The following is a 20,064-nucleotide window of genomic DNA, read 5'->3' on the forward strand; positions in this document are numbered from 1 at the left end:
TGACCTGAGTCCCAAAGAATGAGCCAGAATTAGACAGGCAGACGAGGAGAAGACAGCCTTAGAATCTAGACCAGGGCTTGCCCTAGGCCAAACCAAGCCCACCATCTATTTTTGTGAATAAAGCTTTATTGGAACACAGCCACGTCCATTTGTTTATAGACCGTCTAGGACTGCTTTCAAACTGTAACAACTGAGTTGATTGGTTGTGCAAATCCTAAAATAGTCACTATCTGGCCCCTCAGAGCAAAAGTTTGCAGACCCTGATCTAGATAAAGGAGCCAGCTCAAAGGAAGGGCCAGAGGCATCTTCCTTGCTTGGGTTTAGGACTGGCGACCTGAATGGTGTGGCCCATTGCAAAGTGAAAATGGGGCCCCTTATGCAAAAGTGATTACAAATCAAGTTTTGGCAGCGGAGCATTAATCCAAGCGTGGAGCCCTCTAAGCACAGGGTCCTGTGTGGCTGTTGTGTGGCTGTCGCTGGCCGGGGGGAGCTGGGAGCTGCTCTCAAGCTCTTTCATGGAAAACTGCACTGGGAGCAGATTTCTGGGAAGTGGGCTTGACCCAGGGCTCGAAGTCGGGGCTCAGCATCTCCAAGCCCCAAGTCAAACCTCCAGGAGGACCAGCCTGAGGCCTAGTCCCCCGGCCAAGGGGATGGAGAACTGGCCTTCCCTTCTCAGCTCCACGCATCCCATCCGTGGAGCCTGGCGTGAGGAGCAGAGAGGGCCCAGCTCACTCCCCGCCAGGAGCGTCTTGGCGACCAGATGTGAGGCAGCCGTGGGAAGACGTGACGGTTTAACGGGAACCTCTCTCTGAGGGTGCTGTCCCTCCCCACGCTCATCTGGAGCCGTCTGATGGGGGAGCGGTGAGGGAAGGGACCTCGCTGTGCCCAGTTGTGGGACAGCAAGATGAGAGCAGGGGCTTGTGGAAACCTCCCCACTCGATGGCTGCTCAACCCCAACCCCCTGGACACCTGGACTAAAGTCTGTGTCATCTGTCCTTACGCTGGACATCTTCCCTAGACCCTCCAGACCCGCTCACAACTTTTCTGTCCTTCTCTGTGCCCCAACCTCACCTGTCCGGGTGGCATCCATGGAGCTTCCTTACCTGCCGGCTTCCTGCTGGGTTTGGCCAGTGGGGGTGGGACCGTGGTCAAGGTCCCCATTCCCTAGCTCCTCCCTGCTGGGCCCCGGTCTCTCTACCCCAGCTCTTGCTGGGTGGCATCTCCCTCAGCTGCTGCTCTCTGGGACGCAGGGAACCTCCCGCTCCTTTGCCCCCTGCCCTTTGCTCCTACGAGTGGCAACAGTTCCCGTGGCTCCCTGCCCCAGGGGCCGCCCCGTGCCTTGCCGGGGTCCCTCAGCCCCACCTGTGCCCTTGTGAATAGTCTTGATATTGAAGCCTCCTCATTTCCGATCTTCCCGTGGGCCATCTGTTTCCTGCCGGGCCCTGCCTGACACAACCCTCCTCCCCCAACCCAAGCGGCTCCGGTCAGACAGGTTTGTACTGATCAGACGGAAGGTGTGCCAGCACTTCCTGTGTGCGCAGGTGGGTGCTGAAATGGGCCGTATCCTGGACACGGGGTTGAACACGCTGCCCTGGCCGGGCGGCTCTGATGCTGCACTGGTGTCTGCCGGGCCACTGGGTAGTACTCGGTCGGTGGCTGATCTGGTCTGCAGGGGTCAAGGTAGCCCCACCCGCGTGCAGGCGCAGCTGGAAGGTGGCTCCGTGTGGTCCCTACACGTGGTCTCACTGGCACCACAGTCAGACTTCCGAGGTGGTGGCTTCCGGGTCCCGGTGCACCTGTTCCCAGGGACGGCAATGGGAGCTGCCAGTCTCTAAGGCTTGAGCCTGGAAACTGGCTCTCTCTGCCACGTCTGCCCATTCCGTGGTCAAAGCAGTCACGGAACACGCCCAGTTCCAGAGGGAGAGATCAAGGCCCCATCTCTCAGTGCAGGGTGTCAGACACTGTGTGCCGCCTCTCGTCCCCATCCTTCCTTCACTGTCACCCTCTTCGTCTGCTGGGAGTGGGGCTCACAAAACCATGTCTGGGGCCAAAGTTATCCTGCAGTTTGTGTTAATTTGATCTGCACTGGGGTTTGGGTTTTTAAATAAATGACTTGGACCCGTGTAGACTGCCCCCCTCAGCACTGGGCCCACCCTTCCCACTGTCTGCGGGGGGCTCACAGCTGGGCTCCTGGGGCCCGTCACATTGTGCTCCGGGATTAGCAGGTGCAAGGGACAGGTCTGATGGGCCACACGCTAGGACACTCATGCATACAAATAATCGTTTTCGTGACTCAGATCTCCCAGTGTAATTTCTGGAAGGAAATGTTGGGTCAACAAATGTGTAGACCTTTTCTGAAGTCTCCAAGGCGTGCTGGAGAAAGAGCCCGGCTGGAGATCCAGGAGCCCACGTCCTTGTCGCTGCGTGGCCCTGCGGCCTGAAAACATCACCTGGCCTCCCTGGGCTGCTGCTTCTGTCTCGTGCAGGATGAAGGAAAGAGCGAGGGTCTGCAGCCACCCCGAGTTCGAGGCCCAGGTCCTGCCCCTTGCCTTGGGCAGATCATGTCATCCCTCTGGCCTCGGTTTACTCTTCTGGAAACTGGGGTCACAATGCATATCCCGTGGGGCTGTTGTGAGGATGAAATACGGTGACACGCACAGAGTGCTTGGTCCCAGCGGGCCCTCGTGTCCATTCTGAGGTTCTGTGCCTGCATGGGGCCTTCCAAGGCCAAGCTCCCTGGCCCAGGCTGAGACCCACTCACCTCCGTGTCTAGCACGGGGGCTGGCACACAGTAGGTGTTCAGGAGACACTTGCTGGATTGAACTGACCCTTTGTCAAACAAAGTAGTAGCAAGAAAAATGAAAGCATATGACCAATATTTTAAAAAATATACAAGGGTGTTCTTAGCAGCTGCATAGTAGCACCATAGAAAACTATCCAGGTACCTATTAATAAGAGAACAGCTAAACAAATTGTGCCGTCTCCTCACAGTGGAATACTAGGCAGTGAGAAAAGGAATAAACCACAGGTACACAGCATGCGTGGGTCTCAAAAATCTTATTCGGGGAGAAAAGAGCCTTCACTAAAAGCTACATACGGTATAATTCCACTTATATGAAAGTCTAGAACAGGAAAAAATGGTAAGAAAAAAATCAGAATACTGGTTGCCTCTGAGATGGAGCAGAGGGGACTTTCTGGAGAGATGGTGATGTTCTGCGTCCTAAGGAGGGTTTGGCGTACACAGGTGTGTATGTGTTTGCCAAAACGCAAAAAATTGAGTCATACACATGAGACTTGTGTATTTCATTGTGTGTAAATTTTACCTCAAAAGGAAAAGAATTGTATATAGATACAGAACTCTAAAGATATTTGTGCTGAAGGTTCAGGAGCAAAGTGTGCTGGTGTCTATAGGCGACTTTGGAAGACATCACATAGATAAGGGAGTGTGCAGGGAGGGAGGGACAGGAGGAGAGACCCGTGATGACGCAAACACAGGCAAATTTTAACTGTAGAAGCCAGATAGTGGGCAGATGGGCGTTAACATTTTTTACACTTTTCTGTATGTTTGGAAATGTTTATAATCAAGTGTCGGGGGAATAAAACATGAAGCTGTAGAGCCAAGCCTGGGGCTTGTCTCTGAGACTCAGGGTGCCCATCTGTGGAATGCAGAGAGCGCTACCCACGCCTCGCTCTGGGGTCAAACGACAAACCAGAAGGAGCCCTAGGCGACCGGCCGAAAGTCTTTCTCAGCCAGCCCGACCCTGCCTCCTGGTTTGGATTTCGGTCTGCCCTCCCCCGGCCCCCCGGTCTGGTGCAGCGCCCGTCTCATCTGCCCATCCTGTATTTTAAGGTCTGCATGGCACTTATCTCTATCTGATGTGTTTCTTCCGTCTTCCTTAATTTGATTTATTTTCTGTCTCCTCCCACTAGAATGTGGACTCCAGGAGAAGAGGGACTTGTTCCCGGCTATGTCCCTTGCACCTAAAACAGTCTCTGGCACGTAGTAGAGACACAACACATCTTTGTTGAGTGAAGGAATAAATTATCAAGGCCTGTACGAGCTCTAGTGTAACCCCTCAAGCACAGAATTCTGCCACCCGGAGTTTGCCCATTGCTAACGCCACCCCCATGGACCAGCAGGAAGAGAACTTAGAGACCAACCATTCTCATCCCATTTAACAGATGGGGAAATTGAGGCCCAGAGAGAGAGTGCAAATTTCCCAGCATCCACTGCCAGCTAGCGGCTGAGCAGAGATGGGGCCGGTCTCCTGGCTCCCAGCTTGGTATTCTTCCTCTCCGTCGGCTGCCGAGGCCCGGGGTAAAGTGCTCACCCCCAGGAGCGGCCGGCAGATGGACAGACAGGCTCCGCTGGGCTGGGCTGCCCTCGATGCTGCGTGTTAATTACAGCAGGCAGGATGTGCCAGCCTAGCAATGTTCGCGGGTGCGCCCGCCCCTTGTTTAGCAGGTGGGCAGGCTGGCACAGGCCGCTGATCCGCCACGGGGCTGCCGGCGGCCGATCGTGCTGACACAGGCCTGGTTGTCTGCAGCGCCTGCCGAGCGGGTGGGCCGGGCAGATTGGCATGACGAGGTCCTTCCCCAAGGACTGGCAGCCCCTCCTGTCTGCATCGGTCAGCCAGACTGGCACAAGCTGGACATCTGTCCCCATGATGAGCCTTTGCTGGACACAACCTGTCCACACAGGTGTGCTCACTGACCGGCAGCCCGGAGGGTGGCATGGGACTGAGTGCTGAGCACGACACTGGGGGACACTGTAGCAGGTGTCACAGGCGGGATTTGGGCCACAGCCTCACACACAGATACACAGACACTGGGACCAGGGAGGACTTAGCCACGCCCCACCCCCCGCACCTGCCCAGCTGGCTTGCGGGATCCAAAAGTCCAGTTTGCAGCCCTGACAGCGGGGCTGGAAAGTCTCTTCTCTCTGACTCAGAGGCTTCGTCTCAAGTCCAGACCAGACTTGCCCCTAGACCTGCTGTGCACACTGCAGCCAGGGCGATGTTCCGATACCAGTGGAACCTGTCACTCCCCTGCTTGAAGCTTTCAATGGCTCCCTATTTCCTGCCAATAAAATAACAGCGATAATATCAACCCCGCTGAGCATTTCAGAGTTAATAATAACCGCACCCGATCACAGAGCGTTCACTGCGTGCCAGGCCCCTTCTCAAGCACTTTACATGGGAGACCCGATTCATCCTCCGCCCCAGGAGGTGATGCTACCGTCACCCCATATTTTAGACAATGAAATTGAGACAGGGAGATATAAGATCTTGAGTTGTACTTGAACCTGGGGGTCCAATTCCAGAGCCTTAACCGCTACTGAGCCCAGGCTCCCATGCCAGGCTCTTCTACACAGCACCCCCAGAACCCATCCTGGACCCCCACATTCTCTGCCCAAGCCTCACTGTCTGGGGGGGGCCTGCCCTCATCTTGTCTGCCCCCCACACCCTGCTCCATCCTCCAAGGCAGGGCCCAGGGTGCCCTCTTGGGTGGGGCTGCCCTGGGCACCCCCAGCTCCATTTCCTCACCACATCAGAGCCCACCGCAGGGGAAACACCTGCTGCAGCTGTTGCTGTGACCACCAGCCCCCTCCCCGCCCCCCGCCTCACCTGTTCTGTAGGCTCCGACGCGCCCCTCTGTGCACAGGCCTGCTGGCCCCAGGAGGTGCTGTATGAATGAACGAATGCGTGAATGAATGAGAAGCTGAGGTCACTGGGGTTAGAGGAGCGCAGGCCGAGGGCGGCTATTGAAGAGTGGCCTCATGGAGATGCAGATGGCAGAATAAAGTCCCTCCTCCCTCCTCCCCGGCCACACCCCTTCCAGTACACGGCAGGAGAGGGCTTTGGTTAAACTGGGGAGGAGACCCTCAGCCCCTCTGCTTAGGGGTGAGCTCTGTGACCCTGGACCCCCACCTCTAACACTGGGGTTTCCGAGACCTCCCTGGTCGGGCCACAGGGGAACAGGCAGAAGGAGCTGGCCATGGAAATCCCAGATGTGCGCAGCTGTGCCACACTCGATGTGCTTTGGCGCCAAGGGCCTGGCTCCCGGATCTGCCACCTCCTCCCTCTGTGACCCTGGCCCACCTCACCCCTCTCTGGGCCTTGGCTTTCCCGTCTGTAAAACAAGGGCCTCCTGCTCTGAGGGGCCAGGCTTCCCCGGCACTAGTGGTCTGGCAGTTCATGGCCACCTGGGACAGCTGCCTGGAGGCCTGGTGAGGGGTGGCCCTGCAGGTTTAGGACGGCATCTCCCAATTGTGGTTCCTGACACCCGCCTGACCCAGTGAGGCTTGTTAAAATTGCAGAATCCAGACTCCACCCAGGACTCACTGGATTTGAACCTCTGGGTTGGACTTCCAGGGAAATTGACGTTTTCAAACCCCACTCCCGCTCTGGCCTGGGTGACCCCGCCATGCACGGAAGTCTGTGCCCAGCATCTCTCAGGCCCTTCCTGGCTCCCTGCTTCTTGCCTGCTAACCTTGTAGCTTGGAGGGGGTCCCAGAGCATCCACGCACATGTCTAGTAGCGTTTGGGGGGCTCAGGAAGTTGAGTCATGACTGAGGCCTTTGCGTGTGGCTGGTGGGAGCCTGCCTGGGGGTGGGAGGTGGCTAGGGGGTGGGGTTGGCGTGATGTCTCCCACCCTGGTAGATACAGCCTGGCGTTTGTCAGAAACTCACCCCCCCACACCTCCTGGCCCAGAGCGGGGAGCAGGGTGTGTAGACTGCGTTTACAGCTGTGGGTGCGGGCATTGTGCGTGCACAGCACCATGAATCTGCAAACCGACACACACCCCTGAGGAAGCCCGCACGCCGGCTCTCACCTGCTCCCCATAAACCCGCCTGGTCTTCCCCGTGGAAACGTCTAGAACCACACACGGACATTCTCACCATCACATTGCTTTACACACACACATGCAACCTCGTGTGCAGCCCCGAAGCACACCTGTGTGTACCCTCGTCCCTACTGCTGCACACCTGCACACCCACAGCCCCTGCGAACACAGGCTCCCTCGGTCACAGGGCTCACCCACAGGTGCTGGTGCCGCAGCTCAGCCAGTGGCGCGCACCTCCTCCCACTCGCAGGGGCACCTGCCCACGTGTGGGTGCGGGGCCCACAAAGAAGCCAAGTCGCTCTCCTGCCCGCCGTCCTCCACCCCCACCCCGGGCCCCTCCCTGAGCTGCCGTCTGCCATCACACGGTAACCAGATGAGACAAGGCAATTTATGACACCAGCTGTCTCTGTCAAAACCGGATCTCCCACACACACCGGGGAAACCAATTACCTCGAGCCCAGCCCTGCCAGAAACCCGGACTCGCATGGGAGACAGAGCAGGGGTGGAATCCGGCCACCCAGAGAGGTGGGTGGCATCTCACGTGAGGTCTTCCCCTCCCTTCTTGTCCTGGGAACCTGGCATCCTCTTCCCCCAGCCCCTCGGGGAGGGCAGAGCCTGCCCTACCCTCCCTGTGGCTGTTCCTCTGGCCCAGCTCCCAGGCCTCAGAGCTGCAAGAGCAGTTTCAGGGTGGAGAACAGGTGGGCAGGGAGGTTTAGGGGAAGAGTGGTCCAGGGTCGTCATGGCAACGGGAGCGCCAGGAACTCTGTGCCCTTCCCCCTACACAGCAAGCCATCAGGTGGCTACGCATTGTTCCCTGCTTCCTTCTGAGCAGCCCTGCCTCGGTTTCCCTCTGCCTAGAATCCTCGCTCCCTTTTTCGCCCTCTACCCAAAACTTAATGCAACTCCGCTGCCTGAGCCACCTCCTGTCCGCGCTTTGGAATCAGACCCAGGTTCAGATCTCTCCGCTTCACCGCTTCCCAGCTGGGCAGCCTGGGCAAGTGGCATCCCTTCTCTGGCCACAGTTTTTGCATTTTTTAAAAATAGATGTTCGTTTCTATAAAAAACATTGAGTGAGAGCCCTCTGTGTCCCAGCGCCTGTCGTAGAGTGGAGGACACACCACTGAACCAGATGCAGTCCCGTCCCTCCTGGGCTTCGGGCTCTGCTGGGAGAATGGGAAAGCACAGGTTTCAGAAAATTAAAAGAGATGAGTAAGTCTCTTCACTGTCCTCATCCGCTGTGTCCACAGCTGTGCTCCCAGCACCAAGCATGGCTCGTGGAAGGAGCTCAGCGGATAAACACACTCAAATGCACGGGCGGCAAGAGCCCGAGCCCTGGGGTCAACTTGATCTTTGTAAACCTTTGCGAGCCCTCCTTGATCTGGCGCCATCTTCGTGCCCAGCCTTGGAGGGAGCTTTCTTGGCACAATTTCTGAGTGGCTGGGGTGGGGACAGGTCTGCTAACTGGCCTGGGAGTCCATTCCTTCATCCACTGACTCATTTATTCATTCCACAGACGTACATTAAAAACGTACTATGTGCCGGTACCCATGCTAGGCTCTTGGGTTGCGTGAATGGGCAAGGGACCCTCAAGTGACAGGTGCATGGCAGAAGTTTCTAGATTTACTCTTCATCCTCTTCCACAGTCTAGGCACCCAGTAGCAAACTCACGCAAGTAGTCGAGTCCACTTCTCTTCACATTTTTCAAGATGCTTTTGCATACATACCTTCCTTTTAGTATTTCTACCAACTCTGGGGCAAAAGTTCAATCAACATCCCTCAGGGTACAGATGAGGAAACTGAGGCTCAGAGGCAATCGGTGACTGGCGTCATCACCCACAGTAGAACCGAGTCTCCTTCTAGCCCACATTTGTCACTCGCATTATCTAATTTATCAGTGGCTTCCCCCCAGCTGCTCTGTAAGACGGGCATCGCATTCGCCTTTTCGCAGCCAGGGAGCGTGACCTGCCGAGCTGGGATCTGAACCTGGGCTGGGCTGACGCAAGCTCCCAGGCGCTGTCCACTCCTCCATGTCTAATCAGTTCATTAAAACCCTCCTTGCAAACACTCCCTCTCGCTGCCCGGACACACAGACCTCAGCTGCTCCATTTCCAGGAGAGCAAATTCCTTCCCGGCTGGAGAGGAGTTGGGATAATGTAGGCAGGCAATTTAAACAGCTTCGGCAAAATACACCAGCAGTTTTCACTCTCTGCCACTATTACACTTTCCAGCCGCGGCGGGATTGGCCCGTAAGTGGGATATCAAGTTTATTACAGCTATTTCCAACCTGTAATTGGTTTTGTGGAACACAAAGAGAAGGAGGTTGGGAGGGTGGGGGGAGGTGATTTTCCCCCCTTTCTTTTCTTTTTGTTTTTTTTTCCCTTTTTCGGATGACAGCACCAGGGGACATTGGTGAGGCGGCTGAAGGTGGAGACTTATTTGTTTTTCAAATTAAAAAGCCCGGCCAGTGGCAGGCTCTTGCACTGCTGGTTGGACTAAGTTCACTGGGCACGCCCTGGTGGCTTCACTTGAAAAGCAAGCTGGCCTGGCTGCAGCCAGATTCGCTAGGGGTTGGGGGGACAGCTGGAGTCCTGAGCTGGGGTCCAGCAGGCTCGGGGGCACGAGAAGTCTCTAGGACTGGCTGTTCTAGAATCAGAATATTGTGGGCATTCGGGATAGAAAGAGTCTTCAGAGGTCACCATGTCCCCAATTTCCTCATGGAACATTTAGGGAAACTGAGGCCCAGAGAGAAGAGCAGTGCAGAGACCACTTTTGGGGCTTAGACCCAGCTTTCCGCCTCTCGGAAACATCCACACAGTGTGGCTGGTCTTTTTGGGAATTCGTGGCTGAGATGCTGTCGGGAGAAGAAAAGACCATCCGCTCTTAAGAACCTGTCACGGCCTGCTGAAGTCGGCCCACCCTCACCAACCTCCCCACCTTGGACTTAAGTAAAAATAAATAATGGCTCATATGCATCGAACACTTTCTGCTACAATTACATGAGTTGATGTTTGCAAGCCATACCTCGCACCCAGCAAGCACACGATGAACACTAGCGATTACTGTATCCATCACGGCTATTACCACCGCGTGCTGAGCCAGCCCCTGGGCTCTCTGGGTGTGCACGCATACGCACTGAATTCCCACACAAGTGCCGTAGTTACGGGTAGGTGTGATCTTTCCCATTGTGCAGATGAGGAAGCTGAGGCACAGAGACCTCTCCAAGGTCACACAGCAAAAAACTGAGTGGCAGAACTGGGGTCTGAACCGAGGGGCTGTGAGACCCCCAAAGCCTCTGCACGTTCCTCGCCCCCCTCCTCTCAGCTAATCCGTGCTGTGAGGGATCAGGGCCGCTGTTTACCACCTGCGCGACCTTAGGCAGTTCCCCTGCCTCTTTCTTGGCCACGGTTCCTTCATCTGCAAAATGGGGGTGATGATACATGTCTCCTGGGATAGTTCATTTATTCAGCAGCCCTCTGTGTGCCTGGCGCTGTGCTGGGCACCGGGGCACACAGCCCCTGGAGCTCACGGCAGTCCTGGGGACGAAGGACATCAGGGAGGTGAAGACTGGGCGTTGTCAGGCCCGCGTGGCGCTGGTTAGGACTCGGACCCTTGCAGAACCACGTGCAGCCTGTTTTTTCTGGGCTAGGTGAGCCCTTTGCGGGACTGGGATGGTTTCCAGGACCGAATGGCATTACTGCCGTGAGCTCTAAGAAGGAGCGACTCTGCTGGCTCCTTTTGGAGTATCACCCCCGGGACTGTCCCACCGGGCAGATCAGGGTCTGGGCACAGCGGACGGTCCTGGGGCCAGTCTGTGCTGCGGAGCAGCAGGAGTGTTCTCCCCATTCTTCATGGTAGTCCCCGTGCCTGGCACATGGTAAGGACCCAACTCATTCATTCATGCATTCATTCAACAGATATGCATCGAGCGAGTCCTGTGTGCCCAACTCCAGGGCAGGACAATGGACAGGACAGGTAAAGCCCTGCCCTCGGAGAGCTTGTGTTCTAGGAGTAGCTCACCTTCAAGAGCCTACTTATTTGTTCAATAAAAATTTGTTCAAAAAAATGAATGAAGCCATTCATTTCAGAAGCACCTCTGTCTCTGAGAGACGGAAGACACACACATCCTCAGGGTGCAGCTGCCCAGGACAGAACCTTGTCTGCCCCGTCAGCTTTGTGGTTATCTGTCTGCCTGGCCTTGCAGGCCCTGCCCACCGGGGCACCCTGGGAGCCTCTCCGAGCCCCTGAAGCAGGGATGGAGTTGACTTTGGACAGCAGGTCCAAGGGAAGCTAAAACATTTTGAGAAAATGTCCTAATAGCCCAGATGAGCACAGGGAGAAAGAACCTCACAGAGTTAGGCACAAACTAACTCTGTCTAGTTTCGTTGGCTCTCTACCAAGCATCATCTAACTGTTGCTTACATGCCTCTGGTGACGGGGAGCTCACTACCCACTGTAGGCATACCGTTCCATCTCTGAGTGCCTCTGACGGTGACCGGGTGCTTGCTCAGAGCATCCCTGTCACACCAGCTACTGGCAAGTTCCCAGGCTCTGCCTTCCTTTCTCGTCCCTACAGACACCATCCAGCCTCCTGGCGCTTCCCACCTGCCTCCCTCTCTGGGCATGGGCCCGCTTCTTTCACTTACCGATTTTCCGCGTGCTCTGGCTTTTTAGCAAGCAACAGTGTCTGCTCTCTAGCTCAGGCCTGGAGGGTGTGGTGGGATCCAGGAAAAGACGTAGCCCAGAAGGGAGTTAGTGCTTTGGAGTGCTCACTAAGCAACGGTCCTCTGCGCAAGCCCCATTGCCTTTGCTCCTCACGAGGAGGCAGGTTGCACTATCCCCATTTCACAGATGGGGAAACTGAGGCCAGGAGAGGTGAAATGAGTTATTCAAGAGTACAGAGGTAGTAACAGAAATGAAGACGGCAACTGGGGCTGGAGAAAATCAATCTTGCTTCATGCACAAAAGCCTCCCAGAGGCAAGAAGAGCCAGGTGGGTCTAAGCACACCCTGAAAACAGCCCACCTCCTCCAGGAAGCCTTCCACCACAATCACCCCTCCATCCTAAAGAATTCTTGGCTCCTACACAAGCGTCCGACCTCACTGGATGACAGTGGGGAACACCTGCTGCTGTAGCCATCGTCTTCCTGACTCTGGAGACCTCGATGGGCTGCGACAATGTCTGAAATTTCTTTCTTTCTCTCCCATGGGGCCTGGAATGGTGCTTGCATGTCTCAGGCCTGGGGGCATGTTTCTAGAATTAAAGGGACGGTGTCTTCAGCACAGCCACCACACCTTGTCCCCACAGCTCTCGATCACGCCCCACTCCCACCCGGCCTGTCTTGGGTCCTCTAACAGGAACTTTGGAATGACTGGCTTGCAGACAGCCGCTCGCCCGCTGGCCTGCGACCTGGGCGAGCCTGAGCGTCCCTGCTCCTCCACTTCCCCGAGGCCGAGGGAGGTCCCGGTACGGCTGCAGCCACCTGGGCCGGGGGGCCTGTCCTCCAGGTCTCTGTCCTGGGGCTGAGATCAGCCATCGCCGGCTGCCTGAGGCAGGTCCAGCAGCAGCAGCTGTTTCCTCCCCAGGCCGACAGCGAGGCCCGGAGAACAAGACGTAAAGGAAAACTAGGCTCGTCCTTGAAACTCCCCTGTCCCCCGGCCTGAAGCAGCGATTTATGACGTGGATAATTCTTCAGCGCTTTATCTGGGGTGTGTGGGCATGTGTGGGAACGTGTGGGGTGCGGGTGTATTTTCCTAGTAATAAAACCCTCAGTCTTGGCGCATAAATTTGAGGAGACAGTTTTACTGACAGATTTTTTCTCTTTTGTGTAATAAAAAAAATGGAGTGAAATTTGAGATTGGGATGATAAGGGCTGCCGCATTTTAGGAGGAGATATAAAAGCAGCACCTGAAGGGAGGCGAGGCCGCAGACGGGCTGTGGCTACGGGAGCGAGCGGGAGGGGCGACTTCGGGAGAAATCTCCGCAAAGCTCCCAGCCGCCCGGCCACGGGGGCGGAGGGGACGCCGGGCGGCGGTAGGTCCGGCCTGGTGGGGTGGGTCGGGATGTGAGCCTGGACTGGGAGCCAAGAATCCGGTGCGGGGCCTCGGCCGAGTTACTCTGCCTCTCCCAGCCTCAGTTTCTTCATCTACAAAATGGGAGAATTAGCGTCTATTCTGCTTTCTTCCCGGGGACACTGTAGGGCCACACAATGGGACGGGCCTAAAGCAGGGTTTCTCAGTCTCGGCACCGTTGACATTTGGGGCCCGGTAACTCTTTCAGGGCCAGGGGCCGTCCTGGGTGTCGTAAGATGTCAGCAGCTTCCCTGGCCTCTATGGGCCAAGTGCCAGGACAAAGCCACTCCCCCGCCCCCGGTTATGAATGTCTCCTGGGGGGGAGGGTGGGCAATGTCGTCCCCCCAGTTGAAAGCCCTGGTTTAAAGGCATTGGTGGCCCTACAAGGCCAAATGAATGAATTGGGGTTGGGGGGTGTGTGGAGGGAGCCCCTGCAGAGTCCCGGGCTCCCCCCTCCCCCGGCTGGGGTGTTGAGAGGTGGGGGGCTGGAAGCTCTGATCCCAAGAGTGGCCAAGCCACCTACGGCCTCTCCTCCACCCTGCACCCTGTGCCAAGCAGGGCACAGTCAGCTGGGGGACATTCTGCCAGGCTATGACATCAGGCGCAGAATCGAGCCGTGGGTGTCTGGGGGAAGGGGGCTTTCTTGGGGCGAGTGCCAGTGCGGACCCCGCTGGGAGAGAGGAGGCGTCCACCTCCTCCTCTTCTCTCTGCCAGCTGATTCTCTTCCTCCACGCTCGCCGTCCGTCCCGTTCCGGGAGCCGGGCCCTGGGCTGCAGAAGGGCCAGGGAGAGGTGGAGGTTCCCTGCCTTCCCACTGCACAGACTCGCACGGGGGAAGCAAGGGACGGTGTGAGCGTTGATAAGCCCCTAGGGGAGTGTGTGGGTTTAGCCGGAGGTAAGGAGAAACGTCGCAGTGGGAAGTCCCACTGCTGAGCCCCCTCAGGGTCCCGGAGCTTGTGGGTACGTTACCATCATTCTAACCATCCCTGGTACGGACAGGGGCCACCTTATTCTGTATGGAGTTTGCAGTCTACAGAAGGTGACCAATACAGATAGAGCCTGTGCCTGGCACACAGCTGGCGCTCAATGGTTGCTGGCTGGATTGCATGGAGTCTGTGGCCCCTAGATCAGTAGCAACACCCCTTAGGCTAGACAGGTGTGGTCCCAGTCGGCTTGGGTGCAGAGGTGCCCAGAGGAGCGCGGCTGTGCCCTGGGCCAGGCCTCCCAGGCAGGCTTTGGACCTATGCTCCAATCCCTGCCTTCGCCTGGAGAAGCTGCACCCCCCAACGCAGCCCCTCAGGGACACCCGTCCCTGGCCACCGCTCGCCCAGCCCCCTCACCCCCGCTCCCACCAGGCAGAGCTGCAGGGAGTTAATTCCACTTCTCCAGGCCCAGGCATGCGGCCTCCCGGTTGCAGGCTGTTAGCGCGGAGCCCAGCTGAGCGGCGAGAGGCTGCGAGCTCCCGGTCCATAATAGAGTTGCTGAGACAAGCGGAAAACTGCAGCCGAGTAAACAGATAAATAATTGAAACAGTGACAACACATACCTTGCTGCTTTGTGGAGTAACACTTTCATTAGCTGGAGGCAGCACGGACTGGGGAGGCGGGTGTGGTGTGCGGGCAGCTGGGAGCCCAGGACACTTGGGTCCCCGTTCTGTCAGCTGTGAACAGCAGGACACCTGGGCGGCCTTTGTCTTGCAGCCCCGGCTGTATTGTCACCTCCCCAGGCCCTGCCTTCTCCAGCCTCCATGTTCCTGGGTGAACTGGGGACTTCAGGCATCCTCCCGGCCCATCCTGAGGGCAGCCAGAGGAGGGCGAGGGTCCGCAGGGTCCCTTTCGCCACCCTCATGCCAACAGGCGGGGTTCCCTGGCCTTCTAGAGGGGCAGGATCAGCTGGAATTGTCCTCATCCTCAGGCCACAGGGAGCCTGTGCGTGGAACCTACGTGCCTGCAGGGAAGCGGAGCTCCTCGGGCCTGGCCGCCCTCCACGACCGGCCCGCGGTTCTCTGCCCAGCCCGGCGTCTCCTCATTCTGCCTCCTCTCGCAGGCGCTCTGAATGCAGGGAACTTTCCCTGAGCACACAGGGCTCCTTTCTGCCTCGGCCGGGGCCTTTGCTCCTGCTGTCCCTCCCTCTGCCTGCCAAGCACTCCCACCTGCTGCCAGGCCGGCCCTACTCTTCCTTCAGAAGGCAACTTAAACATCACTTCCTCCAGGAAGCCCCCTGTGACTACCCTATCCCCAGGACAGGGGCTGTCCCTCCTCTGGGCTCCCTGTCATCCTCCCTGAGCTCCTCAGAGGATGTATTAATATCTGAAATCACTGCAATCTGGCTTGTTTGTCTCTGCATGAGATCTTTGCCCCATAACTGTCCTCCGGCCCCCAGTTCCCCCTCCTTTCTTGCTGGTCTGCTCCCTTCTCTCCTTGAGCCAAGGAGGCCTGGGGATCAGGCCGTGACCCCACGACCGATGCCAAAGCACAGTCACACTCTCCGGCCCTATCCGCAGCCCCCCGAGCTTTGGCAGGACGGCCCAGGCGCAGGAGTGGCATCGCCTGGCGTCTGGAAAGGGCCGGAGAGAAGAGCCCACTCTGCCCCTTCCTGGCTGTGGGGCCTCAGGAAGGGGCTTCACTCCAGAGCCTCGGTTTGCACTTCACTAAAGTGGGACTGACGCCCTTCCACCATGGGAGGGCGCCAGTGATGACCAAGAGCTTCTCCAGGACAGCGGGGAAGGGGGTGGCCAGGGCTGGCTGAGCACTCACTGTGGCTGTCTCTGTGCTCTGCGGCAGGTGACGGACGGGGGCACCATCAAGCAGAAGATCTTTACCTTCGACGCCATGTTCTCCACCAACTACTCGCACATGGAGAACTACCGCAAGCGGGAGGACCTGGTGTACCAGTCCACTGTGAGGTGAGGCCGGGGCCGGGTAGGGGCGGGGGGAGGGGGACACAGGGGAGGGGGACACAGGGGAGGGGCTGGGAGGGGCGCGTCTCCAGCCCTGCACGTCAGTCCCTCAGTGCTCTCGGGCTTGGAAGGCAGAGCTGGGGGCTCTGCTTGCGGAAGCCGGACCCACCCCCTGGAGGGACGGCAGGCAGGGGTCAGGCCACAGCGCCCTATCTAACTTCCTCAGCCAGCTCCTCCAACAGGCCTGCAGGGGGCGCTCTCCAAACCCCATTTCCAAGTGAGGACACTGAGGCCCAGAGAGGGTAAGCCACGTGCCTAAAGTCACACAGCCTGGAATGACAGGGCTGGGAGGCAAAGCAGCTCTGCCTGGCTCTGAAGCCCACGCCACACCTTCTACTGTTCCCCGCGTGGGCTCCAAGGCCATAAGGATCCCAAACTTGGAAAGGAAAATGGCCCCAAAGCCCTGGACTCCCAGGTCAGAAGCAGCAGGATGGGGAGGGAAGAGACCTGGAGCTCAGAGACACTTGATATTTCTATCCTACCCCTGTTTTCCAGAAGGCGGCAGAGTCAAGCTAATTAGATCCCACTTCAGGGCCTGCCGTTTTCTAGGTGTGTGGGTGCCCATGGCTCCACCCCCTCACCCACACCCCTAAAGGACCCCAATCCTATTTCATTTCTCTGATCCTTACACAGGCTGTCCCCTCTTCTCAAAGGGCCTTTTTCTCTTTGGTCACCTGGTAAACTCCTCATCGGCCTTCAGAACCCCCCACTCAAGCAGGTCCACCCATGGGGCCCCTCACCCCAGCAGAACTGACCCCCAAAGCTGGATGGCTGCGACTCCCCCGGAACCCAGCCCGCCTCAAGAGGGGCTCTCACTGCATCCGCGAGGAGCAGCTTCACGCGGGCACGGAAAGTGCACAGTTCTGCACACACACACTTCCACACCACACACACAGAGTGGCCGTCCACGCCAAAGCTGGAGGACCCTGCTGCGCCGGGCACACTGACAGGTGCCCGCGTGGCACGAGCTGTGGCACCATCATTCGTGGGCTGTGACATCCCAGTCAGCGCCTGGCACCTCGCTGTCTTCACACTCTGAGCCCCGAGAAGGACCGGGCCCCAACATGGGTTGTTTCTCTCTCTGCGACCATGAGCTTCGGGAGGGCGAGGCAGATGCTCCCCCTCGCTTTGCATCCCAACTCTCAGCCCAGGGCCTGGCACGCAGTAGGTGCACAGTGAAATTTGCAAAATAAGTGCACAACTCTGGGCACGCTCCTTGGCCCTTTGGGCCTCAGTGTCCTCACAGTAAAATTAGAAAATGGGACGGTAAGATTGAAAGGGTGCGTCCAGCCCTGCACAGGGAATGTGGTCCTCTCCCGCCTGCTTTTGTGAGAATGGGAGGGTGGGAGTGCTCCCGGGAGGACCCTGCTGGTCCTCCTCTCTCTGGGCCGCACCAGGCCCGTGCTGAGAAAGCGGATGTGACGGGGTATGAAGAGGTGCGTAAACGACCCCACAATCGCCTCCCTCCATCTAGTCGCGCTTTCTCCCGGACTCGCTTCCAGAAGGGAATTGAGGCGCCTTAAAATATTAAAGCACACCTAAGACAAGCCAGTTACCGTCAAGATGAAAAAGGAGGTAAAAACTCATTTTGGAGAAGAAAATAACTATTCTGGAAACCGCAGATGGTTTTGTAGCAAGGGAACTCCCAGATCACCTCCAAGGTTCCCAGAAACCCAGGGCTGCCCAGCCACCCCTGCCTGGTCACCGTGGTCTCTGAGAAGCTTCTCCCACCACCCACCTCCTCCCTGTCCCCCCTAAGCCACCTGCTGCCACAGGTGTGGTCTCTAGGCCAATCCTTGAACCGCCCCCCCACCCGCTGCTCCCTGGTGCTTCAAGAGCACCTGGTGCCAGACAACCTGGGTTTAAATCCCGCTCAGCCACTGCCCACTGAATGACCTTGGACGAGAGCCTTAACCTCTCTCTCTGCCTCAGTTTCCTCACCTGTAAAGCAGGCTGGACGGGATTGGCTTTGTACAATTGCTATGGAATTTAAGTGAAATTTATGTCCAGTGGCCTGAGTTCAAATCCTGCCTGTTCCACCTCCTTGCGTTAGTGAAATCTTGGGCTGCCAACTCTGTGAGGGAGGTTCGTGACCTCTGGCGGGAATGACGACAGCAAGAAGCTCGCGCAGCGTCAGGACCTGACGGGCGGGTTGTGCAAAGTGCTGGCTGGGGGCTGCTGGGCGGCACAGGTTCACAGTTGTCACCTAGAACGGCCCCTCTTTCCCCCACCACAAAACAAGAAACCAAAAACTCACATTTTAACAAGTCTCATAAAGCCTTTTTCTATATGCTTCCTCTTTTCATCCTCACAAACAACCCCACGAATGCAGGCAGGTGGTATTATGATGATTATTTTCTCTAGCCCTGGTTTTATTCCAAAAGGGGTCAGAGTTCAGCAGGGCCAAGGGACTTGCCCAAGGTCTCCCTCTGGAACGACATGAACTTGGTCAAGCCCCAAACCATCTCTTCCTACTCTTCTGCCATGCTGCCTTCCCTGCTTTACAGTTGAGGAAGCCAAAGCCCAGAGGAGGCATGAGACTTGCCCAAGGTCACAGAGCGCCACCGACTGAAGCCTGGGTCCCAGGACTCATGGCTGGTGCTCTTTGCTCCCGGCCTTCTCCCTGAGCCTTGGTCACAGGGCTGGTCTCCCAGGCACAGAGCAGCCTGGGGCTCTGGGCTGTCCCATTTGCTGAACACCCAGGGAGAGGGAAGGAAGGAGCAGAGCTTCTGGAATCTGATGGGATGGGGAGAGTTGCCACCCACCAACCCTCGGAGCTGGGGAGGCTGCATCGCCAGGCTGCAGAGGCCCATTAGGGCTGGCAGCGGGCTGGGGACTCCGCATTTACATATAAATGAAGATATTTACAAATTAATGCATCTCAACTAGAGAGTCCCAGCTCCACAGCTGTCTGAGCCACTTCCTCTTCAGCTGGGGAGAGTGGGGAGGGAATGAGGCTAAGAAGATTACCAAGAATTGGCAGAGAGCGATTTCCCGGGTAGCCTAGGGGAGCCCCAGGGACTCCGGGAGCTTTTCCTCCGGCTGGTGGGGCCCCAAAGGGCGGAATTTGGGTGGGATGTCAGGGCTTTACCCCACCCCCTGCAGGAGTGCAGCTGTGACACCCCAGTGGCATGACCTTGGGCAGGTCACTGCCCCTCTGAGCATTGCGGAGGCCCAGCTATCAAAGGCCTTTCTAATTCTGAGCCTCAGAACCTAGAACTCCCAGGCTGGAGTTGGCGAGAATTTATTCCTTTGAAGAGTATTTAATTGAGCACCTACTAGGAGCCTGGCATGGTGCGGGTTGTTCAGGGATACAGTGCAAACAAGAAAGGCACCGCTTTGTGATATAGAGCGGGAGACAGACAGTGAGGAAAGGACATAAATACGTCATTGCACATTCCACAATGATGCGAATCCAAATGGTGGTCTGTAATGAAGGGACAAGTGCGGCGCAGGGCCAGGGAAGGTGGCCCTGGGGCAGGACCCGGGGGACGGGAAGGAGCCGTCCTGGTAAGGATGAGGCAGGTGTTGCGCCCGGCTCACATCCTCTTACCCCGCACTCTTTGGGGCAGTGCCAGCACCCCTGACTCTTCCCCGGGGCCGTCTCAGGCCGCGGGAGCCCACCTGGCCTGCACACCGGCGGGCGGGCGGTGCTGGGGGGCTGATGCCCCCGGGAGCAGCTGGACCAGTGGCTGACGGGAAATGTTGGAGGAATCCCCGGCCACTCACCCCACCCAGTGGAACAACTCGGATGCCTGTTCCCCACGTCCCCCAGAGTTTCCCAGCAGGATGGGGGCCCAGCAGCCCCCCAGAACGCCTTGATAACGCACCTGCATCGGCTCTTCCCCTTCCTGCTCATCCTACCAGCTTCCTGGGACTGCCCTCACATACACCTGTCGCTCCCAAATCTGTGTCTCAGGATCTGCTTTTTGGGCGCCACCTAAGGTGGGGCAGGGGTGTGATCTAGGTGACAGTCCCCTGGACATCCATCACCCTCCACACCTGCCCCTCACCCCTGCCTGGCCCGGCCACCTGTTCCGCACCAGGCCAGGCACAGGTACGAGTGGACTGGTGCGTCCCCCACTGGGGGCAGACAGACATCACGGGTGAAACTCGTTCCTCCTTGTGTAGGGAGGAAAATACCTTTTCCTCCAGCCCTTGTGGGTTCTCAGCTGGGGCCCCTGTAACTGGG

General features: G+C 57.5%; 1 protein-coding gene across 1 annotated transcript in view; it reads left to right on the top strand.

The window, feature by feature from the left end:
• Positions 1 to 20,064, top strand: part of IGSF21 (immunoglobin superfamily member 21) — a 236,459-nt gene that overhangs the window by 142,030 nt on the left and 74,365 nt on the right. The window contains exon 3 of the mRNA XM_069477395.1: positions 15,697 to 15,818. Within this exon, the coding sequence (XP_069333496.1) occupies positions 15,697 to 15,818 (122 nt within the window). The remainder of the gene's footprint in view (positions 1 to 15,696; positions 15,819 to 20,064) is intronic.

This window comes from Eulemur rufifrons, chromosome 8 (assembly GCF_041146395.1).
Source record: "Eulemur rufifrons isolate Redbay chromosome 8, OSU_ERuf_1, whole genome shotgun sequence".
NCBI classification, from domain to species: Eukaryota; Metazoa; Chordata; class Mammalia; order Primates; family Lemuridae; genus Eulemur; species Eulemur rufifrons.